Raw genomic sequence first — 25,975 nt, 5'->3', positions numbered from 1 at the left:
TTTTCATGTGATGTTTGAAAACCTCTTACAGCTTTTCCATTTAGAGCATAAATACAATTTCCTCTTTCAATCAGTTCATTTTTTTTTTCTGTCCCGAAAGTTTTCTCTTCCAAAAGGAAAAGAACACGAAAAAAACTTGCGTTTCTTCCTAATTAGCTTTAAAACAAGTAAGCTTTTGTCTCTATATATGATCCGTAGGTGGCTAAATCTTTTTTTTCCTGCTCGAAATCTTATTTTGTTTCATTTTTTACCTTTTGTTTTTCGATTAATTTCGTTGTTCTTAGCATACAGTTATGTGTATTTTGATTGGACATTGATTTGAAATTTTCTAGGTCTGAAATCGGGGGAGATCTAGGCAGTTAAAACCCTAAGATTTCAATGGGAAGAGGAAAACTAGTGATTCGAAGAATCGACAATTTGACAAGCAGGCAAGTGACTTTCTCAAAGAGAAGAAATGGATTGCTGAAGAAAGCGAGAGAGTTATCGATCCTTTGCGATGCTGAAGTTGGATTAATCATATTTTCCAGCACCGGCAAGCTTTATGATTATGCCAGCACTAGGTCAGTTTCTATTTCTTTCTTTAATTTTTTTTATATTTGGTCTGTTTTTTGTTTATTACATATTTATTCATTCAATAATTTTGTTATCTGATGAGTGATTGATATTTTTATCTCATTTTTTCCCTTATACATGTGTTTATAGTTCTTAGTCATTTTTTTTGGTTATCTGAAAACTGATGGCCGTATAGATTTACAATGAAACATAAATAATAAGTATATATAACGTATGTTTGGGTCTTTTTCTCCGCCTTTTCCTTTCTTAGAATGTTAATAATTAACATGGAGTAGAGTTTGCCACTTCCCCCCCCCCCTTCCATTAGCGTCAACATGCATGCAAATATTAAGTTTGAGATTATGTAAATAATGAAGAAAATCTAAGAGCCATTCAAGTTTCTTTTAATGATGACAAGTAGGAAAAGTTACAATTTATGTTCTTTGGGTCTAAGATACGTGCTCAATAGGGATAATTATTTGATATGGATATATTTAATATTATGAAGTTTTTTTTCCTTCATATATTTAAAGAATCATATTATAATTTGGAATATGTGTTGCACATCAATTTTAGACAAGAATATTTTTAAAAGAAATGAAAAAATACGATTAACATTGACGGAATAAACTCCCCTCTTCTATTCTCTTCTCTTATTTAGCTGTGATCCTTGGAGTATTTTACAAATCTAAATACATACTAACAATTTTAGACAATTGAAAGATTGAAAAGCAAAATTGAACTGTTTATTGTAGTTGATGCATTTCTGCAAAGAAGCTATTTTGGGTCCTCGTTTAACTTTTTTCATTCATTGACTACGAAAAAATGGTATGAAGAATGAATCAAATGTTGGAATTTTAGAATATCATCTGTAGACTTGATTTATTTATTTGTATAAAAGGGGTCACGTAGAATATGGGAAGGAGTTGGAAATTGATGCTAGCCAGGATTCATATCTCTCAGTTTTTACTTATTATCATTAAGGTTGATTGTTTGAACCAATTAAATTAAATCTCGAGTACTTAGACTTATTTTCGTATTTAGTATTTCCCCATCATGGAAACATTTGCTATTTCTTTTCAAGGGCTATACATGCACCTATACATATATTTATATATTGGATTGTATCATTTTAACCTGAAAAATTGATTGTAGAGTTCTTTTTAACTCCACAAATAGAGTAAAAAACCCGTCATGTGTATTAATTAATTAATTATTTATAAATATTAATAAATGAAACATGCTTTTTTAACCCTATTATATATATATGGCTGGATGGATGAAGATGAGAATGCAAAGAAAATTAAGAATGTGTAAGTGTATTCTTGCATAAATTACACCATTTTTCATTGCTTGGAGAGGTTAATGCATTGCATGGAAGCATACTTTTCTCCATTCTTTTAAACCAGGTAATTAGTAGCCGAAAAAAAGGGTGACGATTTAGATGATGGGAAAGAGTTCATGTATATCTATCTATCTTGGTTATAGTAGTTAAGAGAAAAATTATAGAGAAGGCATTTGTATATTGTGTTTAATTTGAAGGATATATATACTTATTGTGTTGGATTGTATAAATTTTGTAGCATGTATTAGGGGTGAGTAAAACTCAACTCAATTCGAAAAATCGATTTTTTCGACTCGATTTGAAAAAACTCAACTTGATTGATTTTGAGTTATAATTTCATAAACTCGACTTGAAAAAATTTCAAGTTCAAATCGAGTTGTAAATTACAACTCTAATAACTCAAAATTTTTAGTAATTAGTGGATGAATTTTTAAGTTTGAGTCGGGTCCCTCAATTTTGTATAATATATGTATCTCACATATGAAAGAAATATACATGTATTGTATTTTTTTTTATCAAAAATCACACATGAATGTATTGTTATATATGTATATGTATATATATATATATGATCATGAAAAACCGTTTAAATTGAAATCTAATAATATCATAATATTATAAATATTGAAAATTAAATTTGAACACAAACTCAAAAATTCGACTCGACTCGAAAAAATTTCAAGTCAACTCCGAGTTATAAAATAGAACTCATCAACTCGAATAACTCGAAATTTTTTACTCGACTCGACTCGATTGAACGCTCACCCTAACATGCATAATTATTGAGTTGAGAGTATTTAAAAAAACAGTAAACATTCTTTCGGGCAAAATTATTTAACCACGTGATATTTATAAGTAATGCATTCTTTTATTTTAGGAAATTAATGCATATTCTTTAAAATAGTTTTTACTTTGTTCTTATAATCATGGAACATAAAAGATTTTATGGAACATCCTGTCGATGGTTCCAATATGCTTTTGATCAGATTCATTCTTTTGGGTATTTTTTTTCTCCAAAGGGCATTATGTTCTTTATTTTTATTATTCTAATTGTTTCTTAAAAATTTCTTTAATTTTTATAACAAAATAATTAGTTATGTTGCCAATCATTTAACTTTAAGACATCCAAACATTTTTAGATTAAGCAAATAAGTCAAATAAACCTTTTAATTAATTTGGTTCTTGCTCATTGTGTTTCTGCACTTTTCCTGTTCTTTTGTACTTTGCTTTCTCTTAAGTTGTAAGACAAATGGTTAGATTTTGACTGTTATTTGTAATGAAATTTCATTGTGAAATTACCCTTAATTTGAAGAGAAGCAGTTGAGTAAATAAAGAAAAACAAGAATGAAACAAAGGTTCGAATCATAGAATATTGTTTATAGACTTTTTCTTTTAATAAAAGATTTCATTGTGTAAATTAACGTGACTCCAAGTTTCACACTTACTAAATATTACATTTAAGGGGTATCGTTTGAATCAATTAGGTTAATTTTTCAAATTTTATGGACATTTTAGGAAATCCAACAATGAAAGCAATTCTTACTATTACATTTAGATGACTATACACATACATCCATGTATCCATCCATATATGTTGGAAATGAGAAAACAAAGAAACTTAAGAAAGTGGAAGTATAATTGGGTGGGGTGTTTAAATTCCACATTTTCTACCGACTTGGAGAAGTTGATGCTTGCGTACATTCTTTTCTCCATTCTTTTATATAAGGGTTTTTATTGGATGATGCTAAAGAAGCTTATACCTTGATCTTAATAGTTAAGTGGAATATGATAGGAAAAGTATTTGCATATTGTATTTAATTTGAAGGATACGTATATAGATTTGGATCGTACAAAATTTTGCAGCATGATTGAAGTTGGGGGCATTTAAAAGCCTCCTTGATATTTATAAGTCCTAATTTTAATCTTAATCCTATTTATAGGAGAGAAGAAAGGGGACTCTAGAGAAATTAATGGGTACTCTGACTGAGTCTAGAATATACAACTTAAGAGAATGCGAGAGAATAAATATGAGTAACTTGACCAACAGGTTGAATATGCTTGCTCACAATAATAATTTTTAAAATTAATGATTATAAAATAATTTTCAACTTGTGAATGTAAAGGACAGTCCATCATCGAATATGGATTATGCTGTTGATGGTTCCAATATGCTAGGAGGTTCATTCGACTGGATGGTTATTGCTCATTGTTTCTGCAAATTTGCACCCAATTTTTACTCTTTCTTTAAGTTATAAAGCATTTTTAAAATACTAATGGCGAAATTTGAACATAAAATCAAAAGATAATTGTTTATGGAAGTTATGCAACTTGCAATCCACAAAGACGGAAGATGTGTTCTTTAAGATAGTAAATCCTTCAAAAATATAGTCAATATTTGCATTAGTTTGATTTTACTAACAGAAAATTGGGTTGCAAAAAAGAGGTTAAGAATTTTTTTAATATATATATATAAATTCAATATTTTTTCTTAAAAATCAATTATAAATACTTAATCTCTTTTTTTACATTTAAAGTTAATATTTTTTTAGTTTTTTCTCAAACAAGGTGATTAAGGACTTTAAACATAGAAAATTGGGATGATATGACCTGAACTATATGATAGACGTTCAAAAATCAATTTATTACTAACTCCGTTCGAAATATATATTTATTGAGCAAGCATGTTAGAAATATATATTTACTGAGCAAGCATGTTAGAAATATTTATTTACTGAGCAAGCATATCTAACAGGTGGCTAAGCTGCTCATTTTTATTCTCCTATTCTTTTAGGTTATAAGTTCTCATTCCACTTCCTTTTCCTGGAGTCTCTCTTTCCCCTCTCCTCTAGGTAAAATTAAAATTAGATTTAGAATTTATCAAAAAAATATTTATTTATTCCATAAGTGATGAGGGATTGCTTCTTTGCAAGGATAAGATAATGCCGCAACTAATCAAGCACAACGCAGAAAGGAATTCCTTATGATCCTTTCTCTATTTCATATTTACACCTTCCAATTAGAGCTATTGCCTTTCAAAGATGCGCACCTTGTATTTACAAATTACTGTTATACTATAAATGCCGAACATAAATGAGAACTGATTTTTTCTCTTCATTATGTCATCAGCATGAACTCTGTTATAGAACGCTACAACAGGGTAAAAGAGGAACATCGTCAAGCAATGAATCCTGCTTCCGAAGTCCAGGTAAATTTTCTATTAACTGCTTTCAATTTACTCCACTAAATATCCCCCGTTTGAAAATTGTTAGCAAATGGTTCACATATTCAGTCCAGTCTCAACCATTCATATCATTGTGTCCCTTTTAGTAAGCGCCCTTTTAGGCATATGATTTACTAATTTAGCAAAAGCGTACATGAATAACCTCATGAATAAAGGTTGCTTATTTCTGAAGAACTAAACATGATCAAACCAGACATATAGTAAACCACTTTGTGAAAGGTTCAAGAAACATTGGTGAATAGCAGAAAGATGAAGTTTTTAGTCTCAGTGACAAGGTGCAGGCGACATTACATGTAGTCGATTGTCATTCTTGTCAATCCAAGTGTGGTCTCAAAATTTCTTAGTAAGAGTAATATGAAAGAAAGAGAAGCAGAGAAAGAATTTGGCTTTACTTTGTTTATTGTCAAGTGATCCCCATAGAGGATCATAAAATGGAAAATTGTGCTGCCAGACAACGGAAATTACATCATGAATCCTACTTCATGTAAAGTTTAAGATCTCTGTCAGTAATTGGCATCACACCACACTAAAAGTAAGAAGAAGAGGTAGCTGCTCCGCCACAAAGAATAAGAAGAATCCCCGATTATAGAGCATAAGAATCTGCTTGCAACAAGGCAGGGCATAAAAAATTAATTCCATTTAAGTAGGCATCCTACTTAACATAAACCTACCAAAAACTATTTTGTTTTAATTAACCTAAAAAGATTAAAGAGTAATTCCAAATTAAGCTTCCTATTAGAGGGTGCCGGGAAATTGCTAGCAGATCAATTTCTAAAGCCAGTAAAGCATCACATACTCGATGATGGAAGTAAGCTGATAGCAACATGTATTGCATAAATGGTTCATGGGGCTCCTATTAAACCTCGTGGAGAATAATGCCTGCATTCCAGCATTTACACCAATAGATGTATAAAAAAATGGAACAGTGTATCCAAGCCAGTCATGGTGAATAGTGAAAAGCCTGCTCCCAACAGCAATCCTTATGAGATAGGAGGAGAAATGATGCCACAAAAACAACTCAAGCTTCATCTACACATAGATCTCAGCTTAAACACACAGCTTTTAGGACTTCTATACAGCATACTGAAAAATGAAATCCATCCAAATCCTTGAGTATATTCCTTTAAGCAAAACCATCATAGTATTTCTTGTCAAGAAACCATCAGAAAAAAAGCTTTTCAAGTCTAAACCATGAAAGCTCACTTAGTCTCCATGACAGTATCAAGTCTACTATAGAAATGACTTCCCACCGCAGCAGTCATTATTTTCTACCGAATAGCATGAGAAGAAACCATAACCTTTTTTTTTCGAGTAGAAGATAATAACACATACTTAGTGAAATTTCAGCAATGAGCCAGCAGTAGACATTCATACTTAAATCTTCAAGACATCTGTTGCACACCAATATTTAAAGTCAAAGTAGAAAATACAGAAACCACCAAATGGATGCCTCGAGTACTTTAAGGTTGCAGACAGTGATTTTATCAAACTATTGAAGGTGTTACAAGAGTAAAAATTCTTCAAGTAAATTATCCTCTATTTAAATTGCACCTTGTATCCTTTTCCCCATTGGGATCCTTAAGTGAATAAGTGGTCATATATTCTCAGAAGTGACTTTACAATTCAAGAATCATAACCTCCCTCCAGACTAATTTAAAGTTGCTTTTCTTTCCACTGCATCTCCAGGTTTATGATCAATAAGACTCCATCGCTACTTCTTCTGCCCAACAACCGTCTTTCCTAACTGTAAGATGCCACCCTCTGCTCATATTCTAAAGCAACAATCCTATCATGCATTCAGCAATATCCACCATTTGCTACCTCAAGTAGGTTAGTACACTCTTCCAAGAGGCAATCATTATAATTACTGGTTCAGTGTTACTTGATCAAGCATATCTTATTCAATCAATAGTTGAATTTGTGAAGGCACAAACAACTTCTCAGCATGATATTCATTTTGTCAGATGGATGTATACACACAAAATTGCATTTTCACACACTTAGTACATCAGTGGTTGTTTAGATTAGCGTCATTTATAGAGAAACAGGCATGGTATCATGATCTTTGTGGACAATGCAAGATTTAGGCTTATTGGAAGACTAAACACATAGCATAGACATATCGGTCGATATTCTTTCACATCTGCTTTTAAAATGGTTGACAAACTAATATTGCAGTAAACTCAAAGAAGAGTATGGAATAGATGGTGCAGTGGATCAATAACAAAACCTTGATAAGTTTCTGCTAGCCAAGGAGCAGATGTTCAGAGTGTTGCATAAAAAATGTATTTCCAAGAACACTGGGAGGTGATTGGACAATTAGCCCAACCAACATATAGGATTGATTTCTAGCCCATGTACGTGGTGATTTAGTGATTTACTCTCGAGCATAAAATGTTTATGCATGTCAATTTTCACATTCAAGAAGAAAACCAAATAGAAAACTTGTTAAAGAGGGCAAATAACAAACATGAGGGAGAAGGCATCAATATGAAGATGTCAAACATAGACTCAACACTAGCTTGAAAACTATGAAAAATAGACAAAAAATCACAATACAAACATATAGCCAGATCATACATCTATATCTGCAAAGATTATGAAAGGAACATATTTTCTCCTCCATAAAATGCACCAAGGTTGATCACACACTTGAGCATAGAAACTAGAAAGGGGTTAAGAGTGACTTCAATAACTAATGAAGACAAATGGCTTTTTACCCTCTTAGAGATAAATTCCCTCCAAATAACATATGAAGATGTCTCCAATAAGCTATTCATAACAATTTTGTGCTCTTAGTCCCCTTCGGTACATCCCTCACTGCCTAACATAAAATATCATGAAAGTAAACATCTATATTATTTCTCAAGATCCATTCCATAAGTGACACATGCTAGCAACCTTTTTGATCAGTTTTTCTCATAAATAGATAAATAGGGGAAAAAGAAGGAAAAAAATAACAAATCTCCATGGCATGGAATAATATCCCTTACTTTGAAAGAAGCCAATGCAATGAAAGACAAATGGAAAACCAACAATTTGCATTTACTTATATAGGAGCCCTTACTACATGTTGAGTAAAAACACCTACGACTCAAGTTTCGAGTATCGAGTCCTTTACATTCTAATAGAGTTGTCAATATTGTGCCTATCCATACTATTGAATAATAGATTCCTTTAGGCAAGATGCATTTAATGAAGTGCATACCTAGATGCATATAGGCTAGCTCTTTTTTTGCAAAACAATAGGAGTAAAAAAGCCCACCTAAAGTTCTCTATTAATGTACTTTATTTTTCATGTTTTTTTTTCATTACCTTTTCCTTCACTAGCAAGAAACACGATATTTGGGTACTCAGCAACAAAACTAGGATCATAAGGAAATCACGCATATGGCTCAACAAAAGAAAATTTTGAATGTTTCGTACATAAACCGAGCCATCTACATGCACACACATGCATATTGTGCTTTCATCTCTTCACTCACGCAATATAACTTGAAAACATTGCCTTCATTAAGTGGGACACTTCCACTATGCCTGGGAGATGAAAAAGGATAGCAATAATTTTTTGGGGATAACAAGGGATAGCACATTAGCAATAAAAGGTTCAAACTCTATTGGTGAGCTAAAAAATAGCAAATATTCTTGTTAATCGAGACACATTTGTAATGAATTAGGTTTTCTGACACCTATTACCAACCGATTTTAGGTTGGATGCTTAACAACTATAAGTCTTAACCATTGGATTTAAGAGTTCTGGTTCTTTCCTACTTTACTCCTAGCTATTGAACATATCATATATTCAAGAAAGCACAAGGTACAAACTATTATGAACTAAGCTAAAGTAAAAATGCAGTTAGTTCAAATGGAGAAATAAAAGAAGAGGGGTTGAATGGATAGATTGCTAGAAACCTATTTTATAGGGGATAGTGCAAATTAAAATATTTTATGAAAATTTTAGATATCAAATTCGCTACCAACCATTTTCCCTCCATATGGAAATACAAAACACGACAGAAAATAAGTATGTGAAGTTATCCCACATTTCTTTAGTTCGAAGTTATCCCACATTTCTTTAGTTCTAGGTTACTTGCGTTCCAATACTAAAGTTAGCTCCCCTCACCTATTACCAATTGGTTTTACTAAAATTTCGTATAGCAAGAAGTAAAAATAAATTGAATTTGCTTTTCTCCTCTTTTCTATTACCATCCATTTTTTTTCCTTCCATCTATTTTTCTTCCTCTGAAACATGACATCAGAGAGACATAAGTTTTGTTAACTACCTTGTATAAAACAATTTGTATTATGCAGTTGAAAAGGATTGTGTAAAAATAAGATTTTTTAATTCAAATATTTGACATTGTTATCAAAAATTACTATGGGAAGTTAAAACGTCAATTTTATAAATATGTTGGAAAGTGCAACTGATTGAGAAAGATGAAGAATCAATAAAGGGTATTTTGATAATTTCATATCCAAAAAGACTTCTCCAATTTTTTTTCTGTGTTTGGATTGAAAAGTAGGTTTGAAAAACACTTTTCATCTGAAAAACATCTGGTTCTTAATGGCATATGCGAACTAGCCCTTAATAAAAGATCACAAGAAACCCATGACTTGATAGATATGCATAGTAACACCACTCAAGACAACTCTTCAAGAACAACATCTCCAAGGCCATCAACCTCACATGTGGTAAAGAAGATCAACACAAAACAACATGAGGTTCACTACAATGTTACGCATCCAACCTAAAATCAATTGATGATAGATTAGGACATAACTTTATATTAAGATTGCAAAAAAGTGAATAAAGAAGGATCTAGCTCAAACTTGTCAAAAGCTAAATTAAGCTTGTAGATAGCTTCAGTTTAAGTAATAAATCACTTATATGCACTCTAATTGCAAAATATGTGCACTCAACATCAAAATGACTTGGGTTGGTACATTAAATCCATGTAACTCACAAGTAGATAACATTATAATGTCATTGAATAAAGACTAATCTACCAAGTTCTACTATGTACCTCTTTTTACATCATTTTAAAAATACAATACTTCACATTCAAGAATATGATTTTTACTTATGACTCTTATTGTACTTGATAGTTTTGGCAAAGGGAGGTAGCAAGCTTGAGGCAACAACTCCAGTACTTACAAGAATACCACAGGTATTAAGAACCTCCATTTCATCACACCAATGCACTCTTTAAGAATCTTCAGACTTGCAAATTTAAAGCACAAGTCTAGGGACTTCAATAAACTACAAAAAAATTGCCTCAAATTTTTTTGTAGTAACAAATGCATAAAATACATTGTTTCCTAAATTAAGTTTTATGATCATGTTTGCCATCTTGTTGGGGAAAGTACAAGGAAGAACAAGGATGGACCCAAGATTTGTGTTCAAATGGGACAAACTAATATATATATATATATATACACATAAAGTTATCTACATCAATATACTAAATTACAAATGTTCCACATGGGTTTTATATTTTGGAAACATAATGAAAATTTTAAATTTTCAATAACAAATAAAAAATTTCTACACACATAACCATACAATTATTCACTCAAAAATTATCTACATCAAATTATTTTGATTATATAGAAGAAAACTATGATACAACCCCTTTGTTTCTTTGGCATTTCTTTCACAAAGTCATTTGTCTACATTCTTTTCTATATTGGTTCACCCTTTATCTTTATTACCGATTGGTTCAACATTTACTTCTGTTATATTTTGAACAAACTTAAAAAGAAGATTGTTGCTTTTTATTAATTAATTTACAACCTTTATAAGGAGAGCTAAGTACAAATAAGGAAACAATCCCTAAAAATCAGCAACTTCCTAAGAATTAGAGACTAAGATTAGATCCTACTATACAAGATAACTCCTATGACTAAGGTAAGTATTCTGTCCTTAATCTTAGGAATTCTAACACTCCCCCTCAAGCTGGAGTGTAGATATTTATCAAACCCAGCTTGCCAATAAGCTCCTTGAATATGTTTCTGCTTAAGTTTTTAGTTAGCAAGTATTCAACTTGTTGTTTGGTACGTAGGTATGTAACACCCATTTCCCGTATATGTTTTCATACACAAGTCACAAGTGTCACATGGCTTTTAAAAGCATTTTTCTTATTTGTAAACCCATAAAATTTTGTTTCGAAAATAAAACAAAACAATTTAATATAAAATAAAACATTTGTTGTAACATATTACAAAATTATAACCTTAATACATTCCAGAGCATTTTCTTAAATTCAAATACATGCCATCTAATTATCAAAAGAAGACATAAATGTCCTACAGTTACTGATGAGTCAACCTTGGATTGATGATCTCTGCTGCACTCCCTACTCTGCTAGTCTTTGCTATTTCCTACATGTGAAATCACCACATACTAAGTATTTACTTAGTGAGACTTAATAATGTAAATGAACTGAAATTTAACCACTAGTATATCATGACTATCAAAATACGAAATAAATTGTATACTTCATTAGAATCATTTAGAAACCATCTCAGTTAAACCAAATTTCTTTCATATAGTCATCGAAACTATTTTTTAGTATGCCCAACATACTTATCTATCCGTATTTTTCCAATTATCTTTTATTTTGCCCATTGTATGACAATTGAGAATGCAAGGTACATGTGTTGCACCAAAATGCTAATTCAACTCATTATGAATACCATGGGTGGCACCTTTTATGTCGAAAATGCACCTTTATACGTTAAGCAAAATCGATCAATAACTTTCATACACGAAGTATGACGAAATGATAATTCACCTCATTATGAATACAATGGGTGTCACCTTTTATGCCGAAAAATGCACCGTTATGCATTAAACAAAATTGATCAATACTATCATACACAAAGTATGTCGAAATGCACCTATAACTCTCAATGCACATATGATGGGCTTTTAAGTCAAATCCACGGATTTAAACATTTATTTATGCAACATCGATAACCATTGAACAACATTCATCTATTCATTTTAGAGCAGTTCATACTCTAAAACTTATTCATAATATCATTCCCATATGAAAATATATCAAAATACTGTAACACATACATTTAACAAAACCTTTGAGGTTGACTCATCGCGAGTCTTCCTCATCTCATATAAGTACAATAAATGAACTCCCCCGATATGCCTCACTAGTATGCTTTAAGGATGTCCAGCTATTCGACAACTTTATCTTTGCCCTTTTTCTTGCTCGACTCTGGAGCTTGGTTACAATCTACATAAGCATCCATTATTACACATATTATACAATTGTTAGTATATTTTCTAACATTTATTCTTTTAATAATACTTAAAAAGTACTATTATTTTCAATTTCTATTAAAATTCATCATATCTTAAAATTCCAGGCTCGGCAGTATCGATACCCCTACTATGATATCGATACTTATATATACTATGGTACCAATACTCCTTTCAATATCGATACCATTTTTGCATTTTGGAAGCTATAGTATCGATACATTCCTCTTAGTATCGATACCCACAACAGTATCGATACTTGCATTAGTATTGATATTGTTCATCGAATTCCGTCAAATTTAAACCAATAGTATCGATATTGTTCTTCCAGTACCGATACCCTTACATAGATTTTCCATTTTTCATTTCGATTTTTACCCAAATTTCTTTTAAATTTCTTACTTTTACCTCCTATAATACCATTAAACTCATATTTACTAAACCCAACTAACTTTCTTTCATTAATCTTCCTATAACATCTAAAATCTTCAAAGAACACTCAAACCCAAGAATCACACTACTTTTTCATACACATTTTTAATCACAACCAATGCTTCTAATCTCTCAATTACTTCTTTGACAAGTCAAATTTAGTTGTAAACTTCAATAAAAAACTCATATTTCAACATATCACTCAAAAACCCTTTTTCTTAAATCTCAAATAATTCACTAATCACTTAGTTTTAATCATCGTTGAACTTTCCTTAAGCTTCTATATCACTTAAGGTTTCAAAACTAGCCCATAAAAATAAGGAAAAACCAATTTGAATAATACTTACCTTTGGCTATGGGGGAGAGCACGGGACGAGCAAAAAAGAAGATAACTTATCCACTTTCCTCTTTTCCTCTTCTTAAATATCCCTAATAAATAAACTTTTAAATCCATTTTCCCCTAAAGGACCAAAATGCTCTTTCATTCTTCCGTTCTTACAAATTAGTCTTAACCAAATTTCCTAATTCATTTCTTGTACTTACCATTTATTCAAATTAAATCCTCTAAATTTTAATTTTTTTCATTATGGTCACCGACCCAATATTTGGGTTGTTACAATTCTCCCCCTTTAAGAAAATTCATCCTCGAATTTTAAGAAATACTTGATACGAAAAGGTGTGGAAACTGTTTCCTCATGTCCTTTTTTCTCAAGTAGATTCTTCTACCTTATGGTTTTGCCATAGTATTTTAACTAGAAGAATCTTCCTGTTACGCAGCTCTTTGCTTTCTCGAGCCAAGATCCGCAATGGTTCTTCCTCGTCAGTTAAATCTAGTCGAATCTCTATTTCTTCAAGTGTGATGATATGGGATGGATCTATTCAGTACTTTCTGAGCATCGACACGTGAAAAACATTATGGATCTTATCCATATCGGGAGGCAAAGCTAACTAATAAGATATTGGTCCGACCCTTTTCAAAATCTCATAAAGTCCAATGAATCTCGTACTCAACTTTATTTTGCACCCAAACCGTACTACTTTCTTCTAGGGCGATACTTTTAGAAATACTTTATCTCCTTGAAATTCAATCTTTTTTCTTTTTAGATCAGCATAAGACTTTTGGCGATCCGAGGCTATCTTAATGTTATCCTGGATAACTTTCACTTTATCTTCCATTTCTTCCATTAAATCGGGGCCAACCAGGTCTCGATCTTTTAATTCAAACCAATTTAAAGGTGTTATGCATTTTCTCCCATACAAGGCTTCATACGGAGCCATCTTAATACTCGATTGGTAACAATTACTATAAGTAAATTTTGCTAAAGGCAAATACCTTTCCCATGATCATTTGAATTCAATCAAATATACCCTTAGCATATCCTCCAATACCTGAATTGTTCACTCTGACTATCCATCTATTTGCGGATGAAAAGTTGTGCTGAAATTCAATCGAGTACCCAAAGCCTCGTGTAAAGACTTCCAGAATCTTGAAGTAAACCTTGGGTCTCGATCAGACACTATCGATATAAGCACTCCATGCAGCCAAACTATCTCTTTTATATACAATTCCACATATTTATCCATCGATTAATCCACCCGAACTAGAATAAAGTGAGCTGTCTTGGTCAATATATCTATAATTACCCATATTGAGTCCTTTTCATCGGTTGACAAAGGTAACCCTGAAACAAAATCCATTACAACTCTTTCTCATTTCCACTCGGGAATGAATGTCGGTTGTAGCAATCCAGAAGGCACTTGATGTTAAACTTTCACTTGCTGACATGTCAAACATTTTGAAAGAAACTATGATACAACTCTTTTCATGCCAGGCCACCAATAACGGCTCTTTACATCCTGATACATCTTATTCCCGCCTGGATGCATCGTCAAAGGACTATAATGTGTCTCAGAAAGAATATCTTTCTTTAGTTCATCATTATCAGGAATGAAAAGTCTTCCACGATTATATAAACGTCCATTAGTCCTCATTTCGAAGCCTTTAGCCTCACCTTTTTCTACTTGAGCAATTTTAGTCAAACATGCTCCATCTTATCCTTGGTGTTCTTTTATCCGATCCAAAAACATCGGCTTTAGCTTAAGCTTAGCAATTAATGCGTCGTCTTCCTTTACTGACATACGTGCATCCAAAGCTCGTAGAGCTGCAAAAGTTTTTCGACTAAGTGCATCAACTACCACATTAGCTTTTCCTGGATGATAATCGATGATTACATCATAATATTATAAAAGATCGATCCATCTTCTCTGCCTCAGGTTCAATTCTTTTTGAGTCAACAAATACTTTAAACTCTTGTGATCTGTATAAATATGGCACCACTCACCGTACAAATAATGACGTCAAATTTTCAAAGCAAACACAATTGCCGCCAATTCCAAGTTATGAGTCGGGTAATTTCTCTCATGAGTTTCTACTGTCTTGAGGCATAAGCCCCGACTTTTCCATCTTGCATAAGCACACATCCCAACCCATTATGAGATGCATCACTAAAGACTACATAGTATTTACCCGACTCAGATTGTACAAGCACTAGGGTCTACTGTCTTGGCACATCTTTTCGTAACAACTTAATTAGTGGCAAAGCTAACATTGAGAAGTTTTTTACGAATCGTCTATAATAACTAGCAAGTCCCAAGAAACTCCGAATTTCAGAAACATTCTTTAAGGGTTGCTAATCCACTATAGCTTAAATCTTCTTGAGATCTACTCTGATGCCTTCTACGGAGACTATATGACCAAGGAAAGAAATCTCAGCTAACCAAAATTCATACTTGGAAAATTTAGCATACAGCTTCTTCTCTCGAAGAGTCTAAAGAACAATGCAAAGATGAGCATCATGCTCTTCTCTTGACTTGGAATATACCAAAATATCATCGATAAATACCACCACAAAATGATCCAAGTAATATTGAAATATTCGGTTCATCAAGTCTATAAATGCCATAGGAGCATTAGTCAAACCAAATGGCATTACCAAAAATTCGTAATGTTCATACTGAGTCCGAAAAGCTGTGTTTGAAATATCCTCATCTTTTATCTTTAATTGGTGGTACCCCGACCTCGGATCTATCTTAGAGAACACTGTTTCACCTTTCAATTGATCGAACATATCATCAATCCTCGGCAGAGGATACTTATTCTTTATGGTCACTTTATTTAACTGACGATAGTCGATGCATAATCGCATGGACCCGTCATTCTTTTCCACAAAAAATACAGGTACTCCTTAAGGAGAAACACTAAGTCTGACAAATCCCTTATCAAATAGCTCCTGCAATTGGACCTTTAATTCTCTTAACTCCGTTGGAGCCATTCAATATGGAGCCATAGAAATAGGTTCAGAACCCGGGTAAACCTCAATCTGGAATTCCACCTCGTGATCAGGAGGTAATCCTGGTAACTCCTCGGGAAAAACATCCAGAATCTCCCTAACCATGGGAATATCATCTAATCTCACTTCTAATACTCGAGTGTCTATCACGTTAGCTAGAAAAGCTATACACCTGTTTGACATCATTTTCTTTGTAGTCATGGCTGACATTACGTTGAATGGTGATTTCGCTTTTTCGTCGATCACTATTATTTCGGAGCCTACCGCATCCTTAAAAAATAATCGCTTCTTGCGACAATCAACCCATTAATGATGTGGTGACAACCAATCCATGCCCAAAATGATTTCAAACTCGTTAAAGGGCAACTCCATCAAGTTTGCCGGGAATACAACCCCTTGAATCTTTATCGGACATTTCTTACATACCCGAGTTACTCTCGCACTATGGCTCATAGGGTTTACCGCTATCATCTCACTAACAATTGGTTCTAAAGGAATTCCTCTAGTTATAATCAACTTTGTACTAATATAAGAGTGTGTAGAACTAGGGTAAACCAAAACAAACGCAAGTTAATCAAAAAGATGGAATGCACCTGTCAAGATCTCCGGGTCATTCCGATCCTCATTAGTCTTAATGTTGTAAATCATGGCTACTCCCCGAGTCTCTTGTAGCGACATTGACTCAAACTGTCCTCTGGATTTACCTCTACCTCTGCTCTTATTAGAAGCTGCCACAGATCTCAAATTATGCTAAATTATCCCCGGATTTCTTAGGGCAGTTTCGGGCATAGTGACCAATTTCACCACACTAGAAACAAGCTCTATTGAGAAATCTGCATACTCCACGGTGAAATTTACCACATGTCTGACATGGAGTTCTCTCCCCAAATACTCTACCCGAGCTAGCAACAAAAGACTAGGATTGTTTAGTTTTCTGCGAAGCTGCAGCAGAACCAGCTCTATTAGTATATCTGGAACTTGAGCCCTTGCCTCTCTTAGCATGATGGGGAATTGTAGACATTCCAACTCTTTTCCCCGTTTGCATACTCTGTTCAACTGCTAGAGTCTCATCTTGAGTTCTTTCAATAGCCTTAGCTCGGTTTATAACTTCTTGCAAGCTAGGCAAGTTTAAAGACAACTTCATCTCTTTCAACTTTGACCTTAAACCTTCAATGAACCAATCACGTCGAGCCTTGTCATTGGGAACTACCTCAGTAGCAAAACGGCTCAGCTTGTTGTACTCAGCCTCGTACTCATGTTCTGCTCGATCACCTTGTTTCAAATTAAGAAACTTTAACAGCATCGCCCGTCTAAACTGCTCACCAACATACTTGTTCTTAAATTCCTCCTAAAAGAACTGCCAGGTCACTTGCTTTGGTGGTGCATACATCGTAGTATTTGACCACCATACTCGACCTGATCCCTGAAGTAAAGATACAATTCCACCCAGCTTTTTTAGATCCGAGCAGTGAAGACTTTCAAGCATTACCGTAACATCATTTAGTCATAAGTCAGCCTCCATAGGAACTTCATCCTCTTCTCCCTGGAACTCAGGAGCTCCTAAACTCTTTAGCTCTTTTGGGATCAACATCCGCGATGCTGGAGAAGCAGAGGGAGGCGAAGGAGGTTGAAACTGAGTCAAAATGGCATCGAGAGCTTGCATGAAAGCTCCAAACTCAGGCACCGACATATCCTAATGTGCAGGTGCACTAGCATTTTCAGATGGAATCGACTGCTCACTATTAGCCTCATAACTTTCGCTACTCGATCCTTCTCTAATTTCTTATTCTCCCACTCTTCTTGAGTTTGAAGATTCTGACATCTAATAGGAAATACATAATAACACTCAAGTCAGTAAGGAGTAACATCAATCACACTCTAATGACACCAATAAATGTAACACCCATTTCCCGTATATGTTTCTGTACACCCATAAAATTTTCTTTCGAAAACAAAACAATTTAATATAAAATAAAACATTTGTTGTAATATGATACAAAATTATAACCTTAATACATTCTAGAGCCATTTCTTAAATTCAAATACATGCCATCTAATTATCTAAAGAAAATATAAATGTCCTATAGTTACTGATGAGTCAACCTTGGATGATGATCTCTGCTGCACTCCTTACTCTGCTAGTCTTTGCTATTTCCTACATGTGAAATCACCACATGCTAAGTATTTACTTAGTGAGACATAATAATGTAAAGGAACTGAAATTTATACACAAGTATATCATGACTATCAAAATACGAAATAAATCATATACTTCATAAGAATCATTTAAAAAACATCTAAGTTAAACCAAATTTCTTTTATATGTATTTTTCCAATTATATTTTATTTTTCCCATTGTATGACAACTGAGAATGCAAGATACATGCATTGCATCGAAGTGCCGAAATGGTAATTCACCTCATTATGAATACCATTGGTGGCACCTTTTATACCGAAAAAGAACTGTTATGCATTAAGCAAAATTGATCGATAACTTTCATACACGAAGTATGTCGAAATGGTAATTCACCTCATTATGAATATCATGGGTGACACATTTTATGCCGAAAATGCACGGTTATGCATTAAACAAAATCGATCGACACTATCATATACAAAGTATGTTGAAATGCACGTATAACTCTCCATGCACATACAATGGCCTTTTAAGTCAAATTCACGGATTTAAGCATTTATTTCTACAACATCGATAATCATTGAACATCATCATCATTCATCTATTCATTTTAGAGCAGTTCATACTTTAAAACTTATTCATAATATCATTCCCATATGAAAATATATCAAAATACTATAACACATATATTGAACAAAACCTTCGAGGTTGACTCATCGCGAGTCTTCCTCATCTCATATAAGTACAATAAATGCACTCACTTGATATGCCTCACTAGTATGCTTTAAGGATGTCCAACTATTCGACAACTTTATCTTTGCCCTTTTTCTTGCTTGTCTCTGGAGCTTGGTTACGATCTACACAAGCATTCATTATTACACATACCATATAATTGTTAGTATACTTTCTAACATTTATTCTTTTAATAATACTTAAAAAGTATTATTATTTTCAATTTCTATTAAAATTCATTCTATCTTAAAATTCCAGGCTCAACAGTATCGGTACCCCTACTATGATATCGATACTTATATACTATGGTACCAATACCCCTTTCAATATCGATACCATTTTTGCATTCTGGAAGCTATAGTATCGATACATTCCTCTTAGTATCGATACCCACAACAGTATCGATACTTGCATTAGTATTGATATTGTTCATCGAATTTCGTCAAATTTAAACCAATAGTATCGGTACTGTTCTTCCAGTACCGATACCCTTACATAGATTTTCCATTTTTCATTTCAATTTTTACCCAAATTTCTTTTAAATTTCTTACTTTTACCTCCTATAATACCATTAAACTCATATTTACTAAACCCAACTAACTTTCTTTCATTAATCTTCCTATAACATATAAAATCTTCAAAGAACACTCCAACCCAAGAATCACACTATTTTTTCATACATATTTTTAATCACAACCAATGCTTGTAATCTCTCATTTATTTCTTTAACAAGTCAAATTTACTTGTAAACTTCAATAAAAACTCATATTTGAATATATCACTCAAAAAACCAATTTTCTTAAATCTCAAATAATTTACTAACCACTTAGTTTTAATCATCCTTGAACTTTCCTTAAGCCTCTATATCACTTAAGGTTTCAAAACTAGCCCATAAACTAAGGAAAAACCAACTTGAGTAAAACTTACCTTTGGCTAAGGGGGGGGAGCACGAGACGAGTAAAGGAGAAGAAGAAGATAACTTATCCACTTACCTCTTTTCCCCTTCTTAAATATCCCTAATAAATAAACTTTTAAATACATTTCCTCCTAAAGAACCAAAATGCCCTTTCATTCTTTCATTTTTAAAAATTAGTCTTAACTAAATTTCCTAATTCATTTCTTGTACTTTACCATTTATTCAAATTAAATCCTAAAACTTTTAAATTCTTTCATTATGGTCATCGACCCGATATTTGGGGTATTACAAGGTAGATGATGCACACTTCTCCTGAGTTAATTTTTTCCTTGATGAAGTGGCGATCTATTTCTTCATGTTTGGTGCGATCGTGGTGAACAGGGTTATGAGCTATGCTGACAGCTGTTTGGTTGTCACAATACATCTTTATAGGTCTAGTGTATAGCACTTTTAGTTCTCCCATTAGTTGTTGCATCCATATTCCTTCGCATATACCATGGGATAGTGCTCGATACTCTGTCTCTACGCTATTTCCTGCTACAACATATTGCTTTTTGCTTCTCCATGTCACAAGATTACCCCCACACATAGCTACAGTAACCATTTGTAGAACGTATGTCATTAACAGACCTTGCCCAGTCTGCATCACTATAAATTTCTACACTTCGATTGGTAGTTTTCCTGAAGTGTAGGCCTTTACCAGGGGTCCCCTTTAGATACTTTAAAAATCTATAAGTAGCTTCTAGGTCCTTCTCTCTTGGGGCACGCATGTACTAGTTGATAACACTCACACCAAAGGCTATGTTTGGAAGGGTGTGAGATAGGTAGATGAGTCTTCCTACCAGTCATTGATATCTCCCCTTTTGACTTCTTCTCCATCTCTGTCAGTTCCCAATTTAAGATTAAATTCCATAGGAATTTCGGCTGGTTTACACCTTAACAACCCAACTTCAGACAATATATCAAGAATATACTTTCTTTGGGAGATGGAAATACCCGTTTTATACCTTGCTACTTCCATTCCAAGGAAGTACTTAAGGTTCCCCAAGTCCTTAAGTTCAAATTCAACACTAAGAAATTCTTTTAGACTTTCAATTTTGTTTCGCTTGAATCATCCCCTGTTAATATTATATCATCCACATAAACAATGAAGATGCAACATTAGACACAAAGGCTTTATAAGACTTAGATAAGTTTCCATAGGACATAAACCGGGAAATAGGGTGTTGAGTGCAACTTCTTTTGCCCTTTCGAATTGCAATTAGAAGGTAGATGGATGTCGATAGAGGTGAGACTTCTGTTTTAGAATAGTCCTCGATTGGGGATGAAATTGGCACTGCTGTCTCGGTTTCAGGAGAATGACGTCGTCGAGAATAAGTCCGCAGTTCTGGAGCTTGTTATTGTTGTCTCTTTGGATTAAGGGGATATTGATCATTGATCATGCTTATTTCTTGTTGCATAGGGGAACCTGTGTCTAAATCTGGAACTACAATGACTCCTTGATTTGTAGGCTTGTTGGTGATAGTGGTGGTAAGATCAGGAGGCACAATGAGGAGGGTGTTAAGGGTCTCATCTTCATTGAGTCTTCCCTGAAGATGAGTTGCTGCAAAATATGGTTCATTCTTAAAAAAAGGTGACATCCTGAGAGATAAACATTCGGCGTAAGGTAGGTGAATAACACTTATAGCCTCCTTGTGTTGGAGAATATACAATGAAAGAACAAATGTGAGCTCGAGGATCAAGTTTGAACTGATTTGGTTGGTGATTATGGACAAAAACTTTGCAACCGAAGATTTTGGTTGTAAGATTGAGAACATGAAATAAGGGAAAAGCCTTTTTTAATAGAAACGAGCCTCGTTAAATACCCCCTTCATAACTGTCACGCTACATAAGTACCACAACGAACATTAGGAGGAAAATGTGCCTCAAATTTTTATTGCCAAAAAAAATACACCTCATACAATAGCAGGATATTACATATATCACCCACCAACTTAGCCTCAATCCTCTATATAAACACATCATCCAAACAAAAAGTTACAAAAAAATTACCCTATACCCGACTTGGTCAAGCTATCAGCCTCTCAATTCACAACCATTTTTACAAACTTAATAATAACATTATGCTCCAATACAACACTGACAATTTCCTTAACTAGTTGGGAAAACATGACAGGGCACATTCCTGGTGTCTTAATCCACTTCACTGCAATTGCAGAATAAGTCTATATAATTAATCGACCCTTTCCACACCACTCTGACTCCACAAACATAGATAAACCAACTTGAATGGCCTTCAACTCGGCTAAAATAGACGAACTTGGACCAGTAGATGCCGAGAAGGAATCCAACAGCTTGTTTTCGTCATCTTTAAGGATTCCACTAATTCCACTACTTTTCCAATCACTTTTCACTGCCCCATCCACATTAATTTTGAAGAAACCTGGGGGTAGGGGACTCCACGAGGCTGATGAGGAGCTTACCTTCATGGATGAATTACTTCAATCAACCAACTTTGGGTCACCAGCAAGGCAATCTAAGAGAACTGAAAAATTAGGAAATTTTGTTAAAAACCACACAACCACTTTATATCTAGAAATAAAGAATAAATGTGTAAGATTAAGACTTCCTTTCTTGAAAACCAATTGGTCTCAACACTTCTATACTAACCACAAGACAGCTCCCGGAATAAAATTCCAAATTATAAACTCAGGAACTAAGCTTCCCGATAAGAAGGTATTAGGATTATCTGGAAGGACCGAGGTTAGATTCCACAACCTTAAGAAACTCGCCTATAAGCCCCACGCAATAGAACAAGAAAAAACAGATGAAAAACTGTCCCTTGATGCAAACCACAAAGAGGACATAAAATGTTATCTATCCCACTTAAACCAAACTTGATAAGTTCAAATAGCCAATTTTTGATGCAAAACCTGCCACATAAACGCCTCCACTCTTAGGGGAGAATAACTGATCCAAACCAACCTCGACCAAATTGAATCCACAACAGACCTCATGATAGTAATTTGACGCATGATTTGACCGAATAAACACCCTCCTCATTCCTCGTCCACACACATTGATCATTCACATTATTTTGAATACTAGCATTACTTAATAACGACAAAAGCTCAACCCACTGCTCGATTTCCCAGTCCAATAAATTCCTTCTCAGTTGAATATACCAGCACCAGCCCCCTGCATTAAAAAATCCAAACTCAAAGATTTTTCCTTCTTTATTAACGGAAAGAGAAAACAACCAAGGAAACTTCAACCTAAGAGGGACATTGAAAATCTAACTTTCATATCAAAACAAAATATCATTCCCATTTTCGACTAATATTTGAAAATGATTCCAAAAACAGTGATAAAAAGCATCATTCGCCCAACAGTTACTACCAACTCTCCTCCAAATCCAAGATGACTTATAGGATATCACATTATCCATAAAAATGGTTTCATTATCCAATTTATACTTGCAACACACCAAAATTCTTCTACCAATACTCTTTTTCCGTAGCAAACTTCCATGCCCACTTCCTCATGAGAGCCCTATTCATAAGGTTTAAATTAATGAGACCCAACCCCTTTGAACTCTAGGTCTACACACAGTCAGCCATTTAACCTAATGGATACGATTTTTCTTAGATAATCCCTCATAAGAAGTTTGCCAGAATATAATTCAGTTTCCTCATAACCTTATTCAACATTCTAAACATCGACATAAAATAAATTAGAAAAGCGCTTAAACCGACTTCACCAACACAACCCTCCCTGCAAGAGAAAGAGTATTTGCTTTCCAACCCGCCAATTTCTGGTAACATCTTTGGATTATTAATTCCCACAAAGTAACCAAATTTTTCGTTGAACTAAGGGAATGTCCAAGATACTATGTTGGAAATACTCCAACCGAACATCCAATCAAAATCACCCACTATTTGATGTAGGTTTCATCAACATTATACCGAAAATTCTTATCTTAGACAAATTTAATTGAAGTCCCGAACGCAAATAAAAAATAATCAATCCCCTCATCACATTCTTCAGCTGCCCTTCTGAAACACCACTAAAAATTAATAGGTCATCCAAAAACTGCGAATGAGATGGCGAGAACGACTTATTAGGGCTGCTGATCTGAAACCCACTGCAAAGGCCCATCTTAACCGCCTTAGACAACAACAAGCTTAACATCTCACCCACTAAATTAAACAACAATGGTGATAACAAACAACCTTGGCGTAACCCCTAGAAATTTTAAATTTTTTCAGTCGAAGAGCCGCTAACCAAAATGGAAATGGAAGCTAAAGATAAATATTTTAAAATCCAAGAATGCCACCGCTGCCCAAACACCATATACTCCATAACCTTCAACAAGATTGACTAGTCTATTGAATCGTAAGCTCTTTTAAAATCCACTTTAAAATCAACACCTTTTAGCCCTTTTTTTCTCCAGAAATCAATCACCTCATTTGCTATAAAGGAGCAGTCAAGAAACTGGCTCCCTGGTACAAATGCAAATTGAACAAGACCTATAAGAGAATCAATACAAGTCATCAATCTTCTTGAAAAAACTTTCGACCAAATTTTGTAAAGACCACCAACCAAACTAATAGGCCGATAATCTTCTAAACTCTCCAGATTCAATTTCTTAGGGATCAATGATATAAATGAATGATTCACTCCTTTCTCTCACCTCTTACCTGAATAAAAAATCGAGAAAAACATTAAGATTTCATCCTTCAAAACTAGCCAAAATCTCTTAAAAAACCCATATTTAGTCCATCTGGTCCAGGTGCTTTAATGCTATCCGAAGATGCATTTGCCTCCCAAATTTCTTCCTCGGAAAAATTCCTCTCAAACAGATAACTTTACGTTTCCGATAATCTGGCAAAACTCTAGGTCCATTTTTTCACTCCCACTGTTGGCTTCTTATTATAGGCCTCCTTGAAAAAATCGAAAACACTAAACTTAATCTGATCTGGGTCTGAAACCCATTCGCCATTTACTTTAAGAACCTTCAGGGCGTTTACCTTCACCCTAGCACACTGATGAAAATATCTGAAATTTCGATCCCCATCTGAAATCCACTTCGCATGTGACTTTTGGAACTAAATTAATTCCTCTTTTTTTACAAATCCCACAATTCCTTCTTTGCCTTCACAATAGCATCCCACGATATTGAATTTAACCCCTGTTGGATAGTTGCCTCCATATAAAAAATAAACTTCTCTAGCTCTAAAATCATTCCCGACAACAAGAAATTTCTATTATTCGTCCAACTTTTAATACTCTCTTCGATTCATTTAGCATGTTTACAATTCTCCTTCTCCTCTTATATTTTTTCATCTCTTCCAGTGTTGATTCCATTATTTCCTGAAAACCCTATTCTTCCATCAGATAATTAAAAAGCCTGAACGATTTCGGACCCTATAATACAAATCTCACATATGATTTGAAAACAAACAAACCATTGAAACAAGGAAATTTCATCAACTAGATAGCATAAAATAAAAAAGCAAATCTACTCTTGCCATGGGGTTTCAAGAAATGTTAGTATATATATGCATTGCATGTATAACATGATATTAGAAATGCTAAAGATCACTTAAAAAACTCTTCATAGTTATGTTCCTAACAAGAAAGTCTTGATGGTTAATAGGAACTTTTTAAAACATGACATAATGAGATTTTCCATACCATGTGACAAGGAATAGCATACATAACATTCCACTCTGATGGGTTGCAGGCAATTGATGGGAGAAGAACTATCTGGCTTAAGCTTGAACGAACTACAAAACCTGGAAAACCAACTTGAAACAAGTTTGAAAGGTGTCCGCATGAAAAAGGTATGACAACTAGAATTGGATGAAATTTTTACCAATAATATTCAAGATCAAATGATTACATTTATGCAATTACTCCTATTATAATTTTTGCTTGTAGGATCAAATTTTATCCGGCGAAATCAAAGAGCTAAACCACAAGGTTTAA

At 33.8% G+C, this 25,975-nt stretch overlaps 1 protein-coding gene across 2 annotated transcripts; it reads left to right on the top strand.

The window, feature by feature from the left end:
• LOC120171761 (MADS-box transcription factor ANR1-like) lies at positions 1 to 25,975 on the top strand. Of its 2 annotated transcripts, XM_039179413.1 has the most exons (6): positions 1 to 167; positions 333 to 560; positions 5,024 to 5,102; positions 10,245 to 10,306; positions 25,731 to 25,830; positions 25,928 to 25,975. In XM_039179413.1, exons 2-6 carry the CDS (start codon positions 379 to 381, stop codon positions 25,973 to 25,975), a joined length of 471 nt encoding a protein of 156 aa, XP_039035344.1. In that variant the 5' UTR covers positions 1 to 167; positions 333 to 378. The 2 variants fall into 2 exon arrangements, with proteins under 2 accessions (XP_039035344.1, XP_039035346.1); XM_039179415.1 differs by lacking the exon at positions 25,928 to 25,975 and having other exon boundaries at positions 3 to 167; positions 25,731 to 25,836.

This window comes from Hibiscus syriacus, unplaced genomic scaffold (assembly GCF_006381635.1).
Source record: "Hibiscus syriacus cultivar Baekdansim isolate YM2019G1 unplaced genomic scaffold, ASM638163v2 tig00111835_pilon, whole genome shotgun sequence".
NCBI classification, from domain to species: domain Eukaryota; kingdom Viridiplantae; phylum Streptophyta; class Magnoliopsida; order Malvales; family Malvaceae; genus Hibiscus; species Hibiscus syriacus.
This window is presented reverse-complemented; position numbering and strand designations above follow the sequence as displayed.